This window comes from Nicotiana sylvestris, chromosome 3, assembly GCF_000393655.2.
Source record: "Nicotiana sylvestris chromosome 3, ASM39365v2, whole genome shotgun sequence".
Taxonomy (NCBI): Eukaryota; Viridiplantae; Streptophyta; class Magnoliopsida; order Solanales; family Solanaceae; genus Nicotiana; species Nicotiana sylvestris.
In genome coordinates this window covers 181,619,330-181,635,663 of record NC_091059.1, presented here as the reverse complement: position 1 = coordinate 181,635,663, position 16,334 = coordinate 181,619,330, and the positions used below count along the sequence as shown (strand labels likewise).

At 36.2% G+C, this 16,334-nt stretch overlaps 2 protein-coding genes across 2 annotated transcripts; both read right to left on the bottom strand.

Moving 5' to 3' along the window:
* Window positions 1-1,063: 1,063 nt before the first annotated feature.
* On the bottom strand, window positions 1,064-2,216 carry LOC104219205 (uncharacterized). The gene is made up of 2 exons (XM_009769846.2): window positions 1,676-2,216; window positions 1,064-1,532 (listed from the first exon to the last, which is right to left on the bottom strand). Exons 1-2 carry the CDS (start codon window positions 1,868-1,870, stop codon window positions 1,194-1,196), a joined length of 534 nt encoding a protein of 177 aa, XP_009768148.1. The 5' UTR covers window positions 1,871-2,216; the 3' UTR covers window positions 1,064-1,193.
* Window positions 2,217-3,157: 941 nt separating this feature from the next.
* Window positions 3,158-14,852, bottom strand: LOC104215702 (calmodulin-binding protein 60 A-like). Its single transcript, XM_070168637.1, has 5 exons — window positions 14,741-14,852; window positions 14,437-14,503; window positions 12,577-12,623; window positions 12,027-12,469; window positions 3,158-3,391 (listed from the first exon to the last, which is right to left on the bottom strand). Exons 1-5 carry the CDS (start codon window positions 14,824-14,826, stop codon window positions 3,348-3,350), a joined length of 687 nt encoding a protein of 228 aa, XP_070024738.1. The 5' UTR covers window positions 14,827-14,852; the 3' UTR covers window positions 3,158-3,347.
* Between the last annotated feature and the right edge of the window lie 1,482 nt (window positions 14,853-16,334).

Genomic DNA, 16,334 nt, shown 5'->3' with positions numbered 1-16,334 from the left:
AGTATTCATAATATTTTATGGTTGACAGTTCTCTTCCTCAGAATTGAACTAATTAATGTTTTTTTTTTAGATCAAATTAGTTAAATAGGTGCACCATTGATGAAATTGAGCTTATATTCTTCCTTTTTAAAATTCGATATTATTAATTTGAGCTTATTCTATTTTTTTAAGATCAAATCGTTCGAATAGGTTAACCATCAATCAATTTGAGCTTTTATTATTCCTTTTAAAATTTCGTGTCACATACGTATTTTAATATTATTTATATTATTTCAAAAAATTATACTAATTGATATGCATATACGTGCAACCAAAGGCGGATCCAGGATTTAAATCATATGGGTTCAACTCTTAAGATTTTTAGCATTGAACTCATTTTACTTTTAAAGTTATGGGTTCATATCCACTATTTTTGCAATTTAGTGAATTTTTACACCGTGTTGAATGTTATGGGTTCAGTTGAACCCGTTCGTTGCTAACTACATCCGCCTCTGCGTGCAACGCACGTGTCCAGAAACTAGTATATATATATATATTCGACCTTGGCGGCTGCTATAAGGTTATATGAAGCAAACTTCAATGAATGTCAAGAGGATGGTGAAAAAATAAAACAGGCTTGAGGCATGATATAATTATTATTTCAAAAGAATAATTGTCTGCATTTTCGGATAACAAACAATACTTTCTTGGAATTTATAAACTTTCATAAAATAAAATATAAACTGACAAGAGTTAGTTTAATAAACACACATTCAATATTAATATAACGCTTGGTTTCACTTTTTCTTTACATATAAAACGTAGATATTATTTTGTTCAACTGGAAATATTTTCCACAACTAATACTCTACATAAGTTATGTCAAAACCTATATTTTATTTTGTGGGAGATAGAATGTGAAACAAGAGAGCACATATTGGCTACATGGATTAAAACTAATACCTTCCGTGTAGTAACAAAACTTTGTTGAAATTATACACCATATAATTAATTTTTAATACAACATAACCAAACATCCAACAATAACTAACACCTATAATACAATCTACGTATTATTGTGATTAGACATTACAATCTATTATGCAATACTAATCTCTACATACTAGCTTTTAAACAAATCATCCTTAAATAATTCTCATTATTTTGGCTTCTATATTACAAGCTACTAACAGATTAACCAATGAAACAATGATCTAATAATTATCCCAGATGCTTTCAGGAAGAGGATGGTAATTTAAATAGTCATACATAAACGGATCTGGCACTTCAATGGTAAGAGATGGTGAGCTATTAATTTGGTTTTTGGAGTCATAATTATTTATAATACTTGTGCTGGGAACATCATAAGCATTAGGCACTGGTTGCTGCTGTGTGTCAGTGGGACAATAAGCCTCAAAAGAGAATCCATTAGCGCCATCAACAACAGCAATTGGTGAAGTGGAAGAGCAAAGCATTTTAAAAGTATCATCATCCAAAAGCTTGATGTTTTGGCCATTTTGAAACGCTGTTTTTACCAGCTCCATAGCATAAGCCTATCAACAGATCATAAAGTAGGGAGAGAAATTTAAAAAAAAAAAAAAAGGTTAGATATTACTCCTCTTGACAAGCAACACATGCTCATGGAAGCAATTAACAGCGAAAAGGAAAATGAAAAAAAAGAAGTTAAAAATAGAACCTTTTGAGTTCCAGAGAGATTCTCGACTGACACCAAGTGGCCATCTTGGTAAACTCCAATCACTTCTCCCACATCAGTAAATACCACTGATTTCACATTTTGCTGGGAATTATGGACAGAAGGATACACGTATCTTTTCAAGTCAAGTTTACTCTTTGCCTTATTAACTGCTGCATCCAATTTCTTGGCGTGCATTCGCCTGCCAAGGATCTTTATGCATGCAAATGTTTTGAGTATCAATTAACATGTTGACACATTAACAAATAAGGGGAATATATAATTTAAACAGACAACCATCGCAATGGCCTTAAAACACTGGCAATAGAAAGACAAAAATAAAAAATTAACCTACGAGCAGGTAAAAAGAAGCAAATGTAACTTCATATCCGATCTGAATTATTTCATTGGGCTCAATCCATAGAAGCTACAGCTTGAACCGCCTCGCCAAGAGACGGGAATTGCGGAAAAATTAGGGAGCTGAGACATAATTTGGCTCCCTTCCCTCACAATATATGTTTAATAATATTCAGCAACTACGTACTCATCCACTTACCTGGACGGGGTTAATGGGCAATCAGTAAGGCCTAGGCCTCCATTGCATTTTGGAGGGGCGTGCCTGCCTAAGGTCGGCTCAAATAGTTGAAAATAAGTCATAATTTGTGGCATGGGCGGATCCACATACAAACTTGTGGTGCTCAAGCACCCATTTGCCCATGAAATCGGACATATAATTTTATAGACAATTTGTCATGAAATAGATATTTATTTAGGTGAGCACTCATTACTCAAACAGACTGGTGGGTGCTACTGGTTAATGGAATCTAAGTATGTTGTCTGCGTGATCCGGAGTTTGATTCTTACGTAGTGCACTCTTTGACTTTTTTTTCGTCTCCCTTTTACATGGCTTTCCCTTTTGTTCTTAACTTTGCCGTTTTTTCTTTCTTCAATTCATTTAGTTCATCGTGGTACAAAAAAAATATAATCAATTTACCACCACCAAATTTGACAACCTATATTATAGTTTGGAATCCTCACAATAATGATAATATTCAAGAAAATATGAATATTCATATTTTTTGTCATTCAATCTATGTTTTATTCGTATTAAATATGAGTGATTCGGAAATTTTATTCGTGTTGTCTAAAAAGTATTCAATTCGTGCATATCAATCCGACTCCTCCTATCATTTGCTAGCACTAATTAATAGTAAGCACCCATTAGCTTCAAATACTGGATTCGCCACTGATTTGTGGCAATGGGGACTTAAGTTCATGCGGGCCCTTATTTTTTTTATAAAAAAAAAAAAAAAAATTACATACCGATCCAATTATTTTCACCGTTGGCAACAGTACTATCAGGAAATTCTGCTTTTGATGAACGTTCATCAAAAAGAGACGGGAAAGATGCAGGTTTATGTGAATTTTAATTTATACTAAGCCGTCAAATTAAGTTTGTGGAAAGAGTACTTTAATTTCGTGGTGCATAAGAAAGTGGCACACAGTCAACTATATTGTTGAAGTGATTATCACTGATCGCAAGGGAATAAATTCTTACACTGAGTAGCTTTTCACGGCTCAAAAAGTATTGAGTTAAGAAGTCCTTAACAGTCTTAATGCTTTCCTTCATCAAACGGATATGGAAGGGACCGCCTTTGCCAATTGTTTGCATTTTTCATACTTCATCTTCAAGAGTTAAAGGCCTCTGGCTTTTGCTCACTGTAAAATTGAAGCCATATTATGCATGTAACAATACTTTCCCCAATTATTATTCAGAAAGCAGAAAAGTCACTGAACCACATGCAGCAATCCAAACCCATGACATGTATTGTCTATTTTAGTTAATCCATCAGATATCACGAATTTGTTATTTGGACTACACCATCGTCAAACCCAAAAGCTGAGTAGGTGTACTTGTGACCTGTCTAATTAATATAGAATCTCAGTTTTCTCTCTTTACTATATGAGATTTGTTGGAATTTAAGCCGGCTTTAAAGTAGAAAAAATGTGAATTGGAAATGGAGAAAAATAAAATGGAGGGAAAATGAAAATTTGAAGAAGTGAACTTTTGTCTTGCACTTTGTCCCTCATTGGTGAGGGACAATCACATTTGTGTGCTTATATATAGATTCACTTCTTAAAACTCTTAAAAGGAGTTGAAGAGAATGAACCCTCGTTTCAGCTTCGGCTTCGGCTTTGAATTCGGCTTCGAATTCGGATTTGTCAAATGATTGATCGATAAGATTATTTTTTGGACAAAATTTATTTAATTATTTAATAATTAATTAAATGCCAAATCACTGCTTAAAATACGCCAGAACCCTGCTGAACGTTCAGAGGGCCTAGCTGGCCGCCGCGGCAGTCGGGTTCAGAGAGCCTCTCTGGCTGCGGTTCTGCCGCGATCGCGGTAGAACCGCTTCGGCTTTGGATTTGGATTTGTCAAATGATCGATCGATAAGATTATTTTTTAGACAAAATTTATTTAATTATTTAATAATTAATTAAATGCTACCGCGACCGCGGTAGAATCGCGGCAGTCGGGTTTAGAGAGCCTCTCTGGCCGCGGTTCTGCCGCGATCCGCGTATTTTCTGAAAAGGCACCTTTCCACACACCTCTTCTGATATTTGCCTATAAATTCTGAGGCAAGGCTGCATCTTTAAGATAGGAAAAACACTCTAGAACTTCTCTCTTTCTGAACATACTGCATCCTAATTCACAGTCTCTCTCTCTCAAATTCGTAAATGTGATTTTGCTCCGTTCTTTGAGTTCGTTGGTATCCTGCATCTCTAAGGGAATGGGACTATGGCCGAGGACAAGTCAACATGGCGGTAACTCTACCTAGAATTTTGGTTGTTCCAAGATCTAGGTTCAAGGAGCTCAAAGAAAGTTATGATTGACCAGTTCAACATTGTCAAAATAAAAACTTTGGTCCATTCTTGTGATGAAGACAATGTTCAGTAACAAGGATAAAACTTTACACATTCTTTAATGATTACCTAAGTTTGATGAGGTATTTATCAAATAGTGTCAATCTAAAGGATTACACGTTTAGGAATCACCTATGTAAGTGTGAAGTGGAAGTCGCTTCAATGAGAATTCTGTAAGGCCAATTCTCTACGCACTTATGAAACCAGGCGGTGTTCATGGCTAAAACGAACACAACAATGAGAACCAAAAGACGGTTAAGGGTTGGTTGTGTGACATATGGCTGTCTAGGTATACACTAAAGTTCGACGGTTCAAAGATATCAAATCTACCGATTGACCGAGTATATCCGACATATGTTCACTACGGAAAGTTCAAAGGGAAACCTACTTATCCAGATGCAATTAATCCTTACTTGCAAAATCACATAGCTTTCATCTATGATCTTTCTTGATACAGCCATTCCCATTCATGTGGGGGATTGTTAGACTTTAAGACATTGGGCTTTAAAGTATAAGAAGTGTGAATTGGAAATGGAGGGAAAATGAAAATTTGAATAAGTGAACTTTTGTCTTGCACTTTGTCCCTCATTGGTGAGGGATAATCACACTTATGTGCTTATATATATATTCACTTCTTAAAGCTCTTAAAAGGAGTTGAAGAGAATGAACCCTCGCGCCGTCGTCACTCGCTCGCTCGGCTAGGCTTCGGCTTTGACTTTGGCTTTGGATTAGGATTTGTCAAATGATCGATAAGATTATTTTTTGGACAAAATTTATTTAATTATTTAATAATTAATTAAGTGCCAAATCACTGCTGAAAATACGCCGGAACCCTACTGAAAGTTCAGAGGGCCTAGCTGGCCGCAGTTCTGCCGCGACTGCGGTAGAATCGCGGCAATCGGGTTCAGAGAGCCTCTCTTGCCGCGGTTCTGCCGCGATCGCGGTAGAGCCGCGGCAGGCCGCGTATTTTCTGAAAAGGCACCTTTCCAGACACCTCTTCTGATATTTGCCTATAAATTCTGAGGCAAGGCTGCATCTTTAAGATAGGAAAAACACTCTAGAACTTCTCTCTTTCTGAACATACTGCATCCTAATTCGCAGTCTCTCTCTCTCAAATTCGTAAGTGTGATTTTGCTCCGTTCTTTGAGTTTATTGGTATCCTGCAGTTTGTATTGCCACTATTGCAGGAAGGTTTATTCCATTTTATCCTGGGAGGATTTAATCCATTACCTTGGCAACATGTGAGGGGGTTAAAATTCCTTAAGGACGCACAAGAAAATTGTGGACTCGGAATATTTCTGATTCTTTACTATTTTATACATTTCTTTATTCTTCTAACAGTTTTCTGATTTTTGTTTTAACACAGTATCAATCACAAGCTTAAGGAATTTTATTTACTAACGTTTCTGTATTGATTATTAAACTGTTTTCTTTATACTTTGTTGGAGACTAAAGCCTTGTTGCTTTCTACTCCTATAATTGTTTCTGCCCGGTTTAAAGTACATAAAAACTTTGCCAGAATAATAAACGTACAGGTTTGAAGTATATAAAAACTTTACCATTGTTACGTGTTGTATGGTTGGTTTGGTATTCAGTTTGAAGATATCAAAAACTTCACTGATTAACAAGTTCTGTATTGTTTTTCAACTTTACAGAAATATGACGAATGAAAACCAAACTAATGGAAGTGTTACGGGAACGGTTGCTACTGTTACAAGCCGTTCTACTCCTGCTCATGCTATGGCAATGGCAGGAAAACCCGGAAAGTTTTCCGGTATTGACTTCAAACGTTGGCAAATGAAGATGCTCTTCTATCTTACTACGTTGAGTTTGCAACGTTTCATCAAGGAGGATCCTCCGGTCATGGCTGAAAATACTCCGGATGATAAACGACTTGTTGTAACTAAAGTATGGAAACATTCTGATTTCTTGTGCAAAAACTACATATTGAGTTGTTTGGAAGATGGCTTGTACAATGTCTATAGTGTCATGGAAACTTCAAAAGCATTATGGAATGCACTTGAGAAGAAGTACAAGACTGAGGATGCCGGAGTTAAGAAGTTCGTGGCAGCAAGGTTTTTGGATTTCAAGATGATTGACACTAGGTCCGTCATAACTCAAGTCCAAGAATTACAAATCATTCTGCATGACCTCCTTGCTGAAGCTATGACCCGAATCAATAATTTGATTAATAAGATTTATCTTATTATTAATTATGAATTTGTTATTGAAGGTATGGTCATAAATGAGGCCTTTCAAGTCGTTGCTTTAATTGAAAAGTTACCTCCGTTGTGGAAGGATTTTAAGAACTATCTTAAACTCAAGCAGAAGGAGATGACACTAGAAGACTTGATTGTTCGTCTGAGGATAGAAGAAGACAACAAAAATGCTGAAAAGAAGTCGCGTGGAAACTCGACAATAATGGGGGCAAACGTTGTTGAGGAGGCGCCACAAAATAAGAAGAGGAAGAAGGCTTCCGGACCAAAGAATTACCCAAGCAGGAAAAAGTTCAAGGGTAATTGCCACAACTGTGGAAGATCTGAGCATAAGGCCGTGGATTGTCGTGCGCCCAAGAATGATAAGAAGAAAAAGAATCAAGCTAACATGGTTGAAGATGAAATGGAGGACTTATGTGTCATGTTGGCGGAATGCAATTTGGTAGGAAATCCAAAAGAATGGTGGATAGATTCTGGAGCCACCCGCCATGTTTGTGCTAACAAGGAGTTATTTTCTTCTTGTGCCCCCGCAGGACCCAACGAGACAATCTTCATGGGAAATTCATCTACGGCCAAAATTGAAGGAGTTGGCAAGATTGCGTTGAAGATGACGTCGGGAAAAATAGTGACTCTAAATCAAGTCCTCCATGTTCCAGAAATTCGCAAGAATCTTGTGTCTACCTCACTTCTTGTCAAGAATGGATTCAAATGTATTTTTGTTTCTAATAGTGTTGTACTTAGTAAGAACGATGTATATGTAGGAAAAGGTTACCTAAATGAGGGCCTTTTTAAGCTAAATGTAATAGCAGTTCCTATCAATAAAGTGAATGTTTCTTCTTACTTACTTGAGTCAAACACTTTATGGCATTCGCGTTTAGGTCACGTAAACTTCAAAACATTGCGGAAGATGATAAATCTAGAAGTATTGCCAAAATTTGATTGCATTAATTCCAAATGTCAAATATGTGTGGAATCAAAGTATGCTAAGCATCCTTATAAGTCCGTTGAAAGGAATTCAAGTCCTTTAGACTTAATTCACACAGATATTTGCGACATGAAGTCAACACCATCTCGCGGTGGGAAAAAGTATTTTATTACTTTTATTGACGATAGCACGAGATACTGCTATGTTTATTTACTTAATAGTAAAGATGAGGCAATTGATGCTTTCAAGCAATACAAGAGTGAAGTTGAAACGCAACTAAACAAAAAGATTAAAATGATAAGAAGTGATAGGGGTGGCGAATATGAATCTCCTTTTGAAGAAATTTGTTTGGAAAATGGAATTATTCACCAAACAACTGCCCCTTACTCTCCACAATCTAATGGAATTGCGGGGAGGAAGAATCGAACATTGAAGGAGATGATGAATGCATTGCTAATAAGTTCTGGCTTACCACCAAACTTCTGGGGGGAAGCTATACTTACAGCTAACCGGATAATCAACTGTGTACCTCATAGTGAAACACAGTCCATTCCTTATGAAAAGTGGAAATGAAGGAAGCCTAGCTTGAAATACTTCAAAGTGTGGGGGTGTTTAACTAAGGTACAAGTTCCTAAACCTAAAAGGGTTAAGATAGGTCCAAAAACGGTTGATTGTGTGTTTATTGGATATGTAACCAATAGCAAGGCATATCGTTTTCTGGTTCATAAATCAGAAAATCCTGAGATTCACATTAATACGATAATAGAATCAGATAATGCTGAATTCTTTGAAACTATTTATCCGTATAAAAAGGAAAGTGAAGTGACCTGCCAAAAGTCAAAACGACCTCGGGAGGAAATAACAGATGGTATGCCTAATGAAGAAAATCCAAGAAGAAGTAAACGTCAAAGGATATCTACTTCATTCGGTCCAGATTTTCTGACTTTTCTGTTAGAAAATGAGCCTCGTACCTTCAAGGAAGCAATGTCTTCCTCAGAAGCACAATATTGGAAAGAAGCTGTCAATAGTGAAATAGAATCCATATTGAGCAACCATACCTGGGAATTGGTTGATCTTCCTCCAGGTAACAAAACGTTGGGTTCTAAATGGATTTTCAAGAAGAAAATGAAGGACGATGGTACTATTGACAAATACAAGGCAAGACTTGTTGTCAAAGGATTCAGACAACGAGAAGGTCTTGACTATTTTGACACATACTCGCCGGTAACAAGAATTACATCCATTCGGATGCTAATAGCGTTAGCCGCCTTGTATGGTCTTCAAATCCATCAAATGGATGTAAAAACAGCATTCTTAAATGGTGATCTTGAGGAAGAAATTTACATGAACCAACCTGAAGGGTTTGTGGTTCCGGGAAAAGAAAAGAAGGTGTGTAGACTTGTCAAGTCCCTTTATGGACTAAAACAAGCACCCAAGCAATGGCATGCGAAATTTGACCAAACAATGTTGTCAAATGGTTTTAAGATTAATGAATGTGATAAATGTGTTTACATTAAGAACGTTCCAAATCATATAGTCATTGTTTGCTTATATGTTGATGATATGCTAATAATGAGCAAAGACATTGCCGACATTCAAGCTACTAAGCGTATGCTTGCTAGTAAGTTTGATATGAAAGACTTAGGAGTTGCCGATGTAATTCTAGGAATTAAAATCCAGAGGACTCCTCAAGGTCTAGCTTTGTCTCAATCACATTACGTGAAAATGGTACTTGAAAAATTCAAACACTTGGAATTTAGAAGTGCAAGGACTCCAATTGACTTAAACCATCATCTTATGAAGAATAAAGGCGAAAGTACGTCTCAATTGGAGTATGCTCGTGTGTTGGGAAGTCTAATGTACATCATGAACTGTACACGACCCGATATAGCTTGTGCAATAAGTAAACTTAGTCGATTCACAAGTAATCCCAACAAGCATCACTGGGTGGCTATGAAACGAGTTCTGGGATATTTGGAGTATACCCAAGACTACGCTTTACACTACAATAAATATCCTGCCGTTATTGAATGATATAGTGATGCTAATTGGATAACCGGCTCATCAGAAACAAAGTCCACAAGTGGATATGTGTTTATTATTGGTGGAGGAGCAGTCTCTTGGAAGTCTTCCAAACAGACATGTATTGCTCGTTCTACAATGGAATCAGAGTTTATAGCATTGGATAAAGTCGGTGAAGAAGCTAAATGGCTTCGGAATTTTTTAGAAGACATTCCGTTCTGGCCGAAACCTGTGGCTCCTATTTGCATACATTGTGATAGTGAGGCTGCAATAGGACGGGCATGGAGCGTTATGTATAACGGAAAGTCTCGTCATATAAGACGAAGACATAATACCGTTAGACAACTACTTTCTAGTGGAATTATCACTATTGACTATGTAAGATCAAAGGATAATGTTGCGGATCCACTTACAAAAGGCTTAACTAGAGAGGGAGTTGAGAAATCATCTAAGGGAATGGGACTATGGCCGAGGACAAGTCAACATGGCGGTAACTCTACCTAGAATTTTGGTTGTTCCAAGATCTAGGTTCAAGGAGCTCAAACAAAGTTATGATTCACTGGTTCAACATTGTCAAAATAAAAACTTTGGTCCATTCTTGTGATGAAGACAATGTTCAGTAACAAGGATAGAACTTTACACATTCTTTAATGATTACCTAAGTTTGATGAGGTATTTATCAAATAGTGTCAATCTAAAGGATTACACGTTTAGGAATCACCTATGTAAGTGTGAAGTGGAAGCCGCTTCAATGAGAATTCTGTAAGGCCAATTCTCTACGCACTTATGAAATCAGGCGGTGTTCATGGCTAAAACGAACACAACAATGAGAACCAAAAGACGGTTAAGGGTTGGTTGTGTGACATATGGTTGTCTAGGTATACACTAAAGTTCGACGGTTCAAAGATATCAAATCTACCGATTGACCGAGTATATCCGACATATGTTCACTACGGAAAGTTCAAAGGGAAACCTACTTATCCAGATGCAATTAATCCTTACTTGCAAAATCACATAGCTTTCATCTATGATCTTTCTTGATACAGCCATTCCCATTCATGTGGGGGATTGTTGGACTTTAAGCCATTGGGCTTTAAAGTAGAAGAAGTGTGAATTGGAAATGGAGGGAAATAAAATGGAGGGAAAATGAAAATTTGAAGAAGTGAACTTTTGTCTTGCACTTTGTCTCTCATTGGTGAGGGACAATCACATTTGTGCGCTTATATATAGATTCACTTCTTAAAGCTCTTAAAAAGAGTTGAAGAGAATGAACCCTCGCGCCGTCGTCGTCGCTCGGCTCGGCTTCGGCTTCGGATTTTGATTTTGATTTGGATTTGTCAAATGATCGATAAGATTATTTTTTGGACAAAATTTATTTAATTATTTAATAATTAATTAAATGTCAAATCACTACTGAAAATACGCCAGAACCCTGCTGAAAGTTCAGAGGGCCTAGCTGGCCGCGGTTCTGCCACGACCGCGGTAGAATCGCGGCAGTCGACTTTAGAGAGCCTCTCTGGCCGCGGTTCTGCCGCGATCCGCGTATTTTCTGAAAAGGCACCTCTCCAGACACCTCTTCTGATATTTGCCTATAAATTCTGAGGCAAGGCTGCATCTTTAAGATAGGAAAAACACTCTAGAACTTCTCTCTTTCTGAACATACTGCATCCTAATTCGCAGTCTCTCTCTCTCAAATTCGTAAGTGTGATTTTGCTCCGTTCTTTGAGTTCGTTGGTATCCTGCAGTTTGTATTGCCACTGTTGCAGGAAGGTTTATTCCGTTTTATCCTGGGAGGATTTAATCCATTACCTTGGCAACGTGTGAGGGGGTTAAAATTCCTTAAAGACGCACAAGAAAATTGTGGACTCAAAATATTTTTGATTCTTTACTATTTTATACATTTCTTTATTCTTTTAACAGTTTTCTGATTTTTGTTTTAACACAGTAACGATCACAAAATTTTCTCAAGGTATTAAGCTTACCAATCTAGAAGCCTATCAGTACTTTTCCTTGACTTGCTCTCTTCGGCTCGCTATCCATGAGGACGTCATAAAAAAATCTGAATCCCACCAGACTCATACTTTGACCCACTTAGACAAACAATTTGAAACACAAATTCATTTCAGGACTTATTAAACATATGTATTACCTTGCAGGCTAACATATTGGCATTCAAATTAAATTCAATGAAATAGAATTAGGGGAATCTTAAAGGAGAAACAAACCAATAATATGATTAATTAAAAAGGAATTAAATACGTACTAGAACGACGATCCTTCACAAAGAATGGTTGTGTGACTGCTTGCATAATTCTTGTTCCATTGTAAGGATACACAGCTCTTGCACATAGTCTCAACTCACGTTTTGTCATAGGCACTCTGGTATGTTTGAATGAAATATGACTTGCAGAAACACTTCCATCTTTCAAGGTGACATGAGGATCTCCCCGTATCAGCGACTTGTCACCACCGCAACTTGTAAAATCTTTCTCAAGGACAAATATTTCCACCTTTGCTGATGATTCAGGCCCAGAATTGATGATATTCTGAGTAAGGGGGTCAATTAAATGTAGATTTAAGGTGCTGCCCTTTTCACCTATGGGGATTCCAGTAAAAATTGGACCATTTATGTTGTTTGAAAACTTCAATTTTAAATGTCGTGAATCATACGACGGATCAGAAGGATTTAAATTTTCTTGCGCTTTCCTGAATAAGAGGTACAAATCTCAATATCATACGGACAACAATAAAAATAACAGCAGCAAAGGTACAATAAATAACTGTGAAATATAAAAAGTGACGCTTATCATTGCCTTGGGCCGATTGAAATCTCTACAGGACCCGGTTCAACTCCTGCCGCCTGTATTTGCACAAAGAACTTAATTAGATGACCATCGTAAAAGTCTTTATGTCAAGAGTTTAATTTCAATATATAGACAGTGTAAAAGACGATTTGCACCTACTAGATTTACTTAAAGCTAATTACAAGTAAGTTGATAAAGAAAATGAAATTGGAAACATAATAATTGCGCATTATACAGCAGGTTAAAATACAATATTACTGTAAAACATTTTATAATAATAATTCCTAATATCAAATAATCCAAGGCACAAACCAGCGTAATAATTAACTTTCTCAAAATGTCGAAATGAAGAGAAGCCATAAACACCAAAGTTTAGAAATTAGAAAGAGATTAACATTACACTGCAGTGTGCGTGTGTTCCGTTGAACAAAGCAGCTGAGAACGTTAGAAAGCAGTAAAAGGACTGAATTTGTTCACATTAGGCAAATTATGTCATGGAAGCTCCCGTAATTAATTATTTGACTGCCCCTATCTGAGCCATTAGGGTACTGGTAGCTGAAATAAATGTGATCATTTGGGATGAAGCATTAATAGTATCCCTTGTAACTTTGGTTGAAGTGGAAATAAAAGACCTAAGTATAAGTCGCACTAAAAGAAGGTCATTACCAATTAAACGACCTTTGACCGGAAAATAGAAAAAGAAAGATTCTTGGTCAAAGATTTTTCAGCATAACAAACGGATAAAACATTACTTTGACTTTGTGTGAAATTTGCTCTAAATTCAACTTTCTAAATCTCGACTTAATTGTGTGCTTTTATCTTCCATTGTTTATTTGTTAGAGCGAGGCGAGAGAGAGAGATCATATATTAATTCTCTCTTAAAAATGAAATTTAAAGATTCCGAAACTGAATGAATCTTATGAATCTAAATTGAATTCCCAACATGTCAATACTATCATCTATAAGAGAAAATCTGAATCAAAGTTCAATATTTGTTCACAAGAAACAAAACAATGAGAAATTTATTTTTGACTGCAGGAAAAGAAAAAGAAAAAGAGAAAAGTCCTCCAGACAAAAAACTCTGTCCTTTTTCAGATCGGCATCGGACAAAGAAGAAAATCCATTTTGATAGAACGTGATGTTGGTCACGTTTCTGACCACCACCGTAAAAAGTGATGTGAAGACTTTTGCATAACACCAAAAAATGTTACTCCATTAGTATATACTCTAAGCTATTTTAAAGTTTAATTTTGTTTTCACATTAATCACAAGGGGTTGTTAGGTTCCTGAGATCCTTTGATCCAATCGTGAGATCTGATCAATGAATAACCACCCGACTACAATCTAATAATCCTAACCCTAAATTAATAATTAGTAGTATACTAAAACAAAGAAAAAAAAATACCGTGTGAAAAAGGTACCTTAAACTGTTGAGGAAAACCTATTTTAACATCAACCTAAGCACCAAGGTACAAATAAAATACACAAAGTTCATGCGTATATATAAGACAAGGATTTAAGTTATATATAAATTGCAATATAATTCTTTTTACACAATGGCGAAACTAGGAATTTTCTCAAGGGTGTTCAAACTTGAAAGAAGTGATAAATGGTGTTCATAAGTATGCCTCTAAAACCTAATATTTTATATATATACGCAATATAAGTTTTCGGCAAAGGGCGGTCAATTGACGCCTTTAAGACATAACTTCGCCCCTACTTTTACACTGTCATTTCAAAAATTACTTGTAATTATCTAACAAGTAACATATGATAATGCATGTAAATATTTTTATACCATCTAAAATTAAAACTCAATAAAGAACCATATAATATACTACTCATATAGTTAGTGAAGATGGTACTCACAGCTGGATCAACGCAAAGCCGCCTCATTGACTTCAGTAAACGCACGACTCGCATAGCCATAACAGACCTGTTCAATGTCCAAAAATGAAGTATAATTAGCAGAGCAATTAAACAGAAATGGATGAATGAAATAATCAGTTTCTAATCTATACAGTTAATCCCTAGAAGACGTTCTCTTCAGATTAAATATATAGCAATTGACAACGCTATCAGATTTCTGAAAAAAAGATAAAACCAAGAAAAATGAAAAGCAAAGTTAATAAGCAAAAGACCCAGAAAGAAAGAGAGTATGAAAATCACAGACTTTCTTAGTTTGCGGAGTTTTCTCTTCCTATGAAATGAAGCCGAGACAGGAACAGAAAAACTACGAGAATTTTCTCCAAGATCCATAGCGCATGTGTTTTTCTACAACTTTATGTGTTTTCTGTTAGAACCCTAAAATAGAGTAGTTTTTGGAGTGTATTTAACTAAAAGTAGTACTAATTAAAGAAAGGGTTAGCTATTTATTGTTTAACCAAAAAATCTGAGTCTTTGGTCAAAGCTAAAAAGAAATTCGGGTTACTGATAATCAGGAGACGAAAATAAAATGTTTTTGAGAATGATGATAATGCAGTAAATAGTTTTGTATTTCAGTAAGATCTCAATAGTATTTCGTGTCTCTACAGATGTTGAGTCCTTCTCCTTTTATAGTTGATTCTAGGAGAAGATGTAATGCATTTGTCTTAATGAAGCAATTATGAGCAATAAATGACATTAAAAGAAACGTTACACAATCATTTCTATTTAATTCAAATATTCTAACGTATTTGATATTTAATGTTGTATTTAGACTCTTTTACGTCATCATATTCGTATCTTCAACTTCTTCCGATCTTCGGTCTTTAAATGACTCAAATAGGTACGAGACTCGTACATATTTTAGTAACGGTCCACACCTATGTTGCTTTCTTTTTCCCTTATCTGTTGTCGCCTGTGCCTCTTGGCTATTTATTGTGTTTTGACCATTTGACCAGTCCACGTGTCATGTCACGTCACCTCCAATGTAAATTCAGTTTTTTTCCAATACAGATAGTCCCCCCACTTTCCATTTATTTATCAATTAAATAATTGGAAAGTGGATCTTCATAAAAAGGGAATTTCTGCCGTAATTAATATTATGACAATACTGACGCTTCAATTGTCCCTTCTATTTAATGTTTTACGTACGTGTCACTTTCTGATTGGTTCTGCAATTCTACACCCTTTTTTCGAGACTTCTTCATTCACACTATTCACGAAATGATAGTTGCCTTTATTATAGGCTTTCCATCATTGCACTTCTAAGTTTGACGGTTGTCATTATAAGCATTTTTAACCCTCTTTCGTTTACCTTCTTCTTCATAGATCTTTAACAAGCAATTTCTTACTTACTTGTATTTTCTCTCCCCTTTAGTACATCCTTTTTCAACAATGTCATCTCCAAACCCTAACCCTAGAAAAGTTCCAATTCTCGATCACTTCCCCAATGCCCCCGTAAGACATAGGAGAGGCAGAGGAGGTAGGCTTCGAAGCTTGGGCCTAAGGTCCGCTCGTGGTGGTTTATCTAGTCCTGCTTCTTCTTCTTCTAGTATCGGGAGTTCTATTCTGAAGACCCCTTCTTCTAAAGGTAAAGAAATCTTTGATTCTTCTCAAGAACCTTTAGTCGATGAAATTGTTCCCAGTGATTTGTCTTTTGGGAGTGATAGAACGTCTCTTCAAAAGCAAATTGTAAATTTAGAAAAAGCTAACATTTATCCTTCATTAGTGACCGAGCTTACAATTCCTACCATCAGAAGGGATTGTAACTGGAGCAATAGTCTTCGAATGTCAATTCCTTCCCCAAATCAAAGAATTTCTTCCTTTAGAAGTGGTTACTCTTT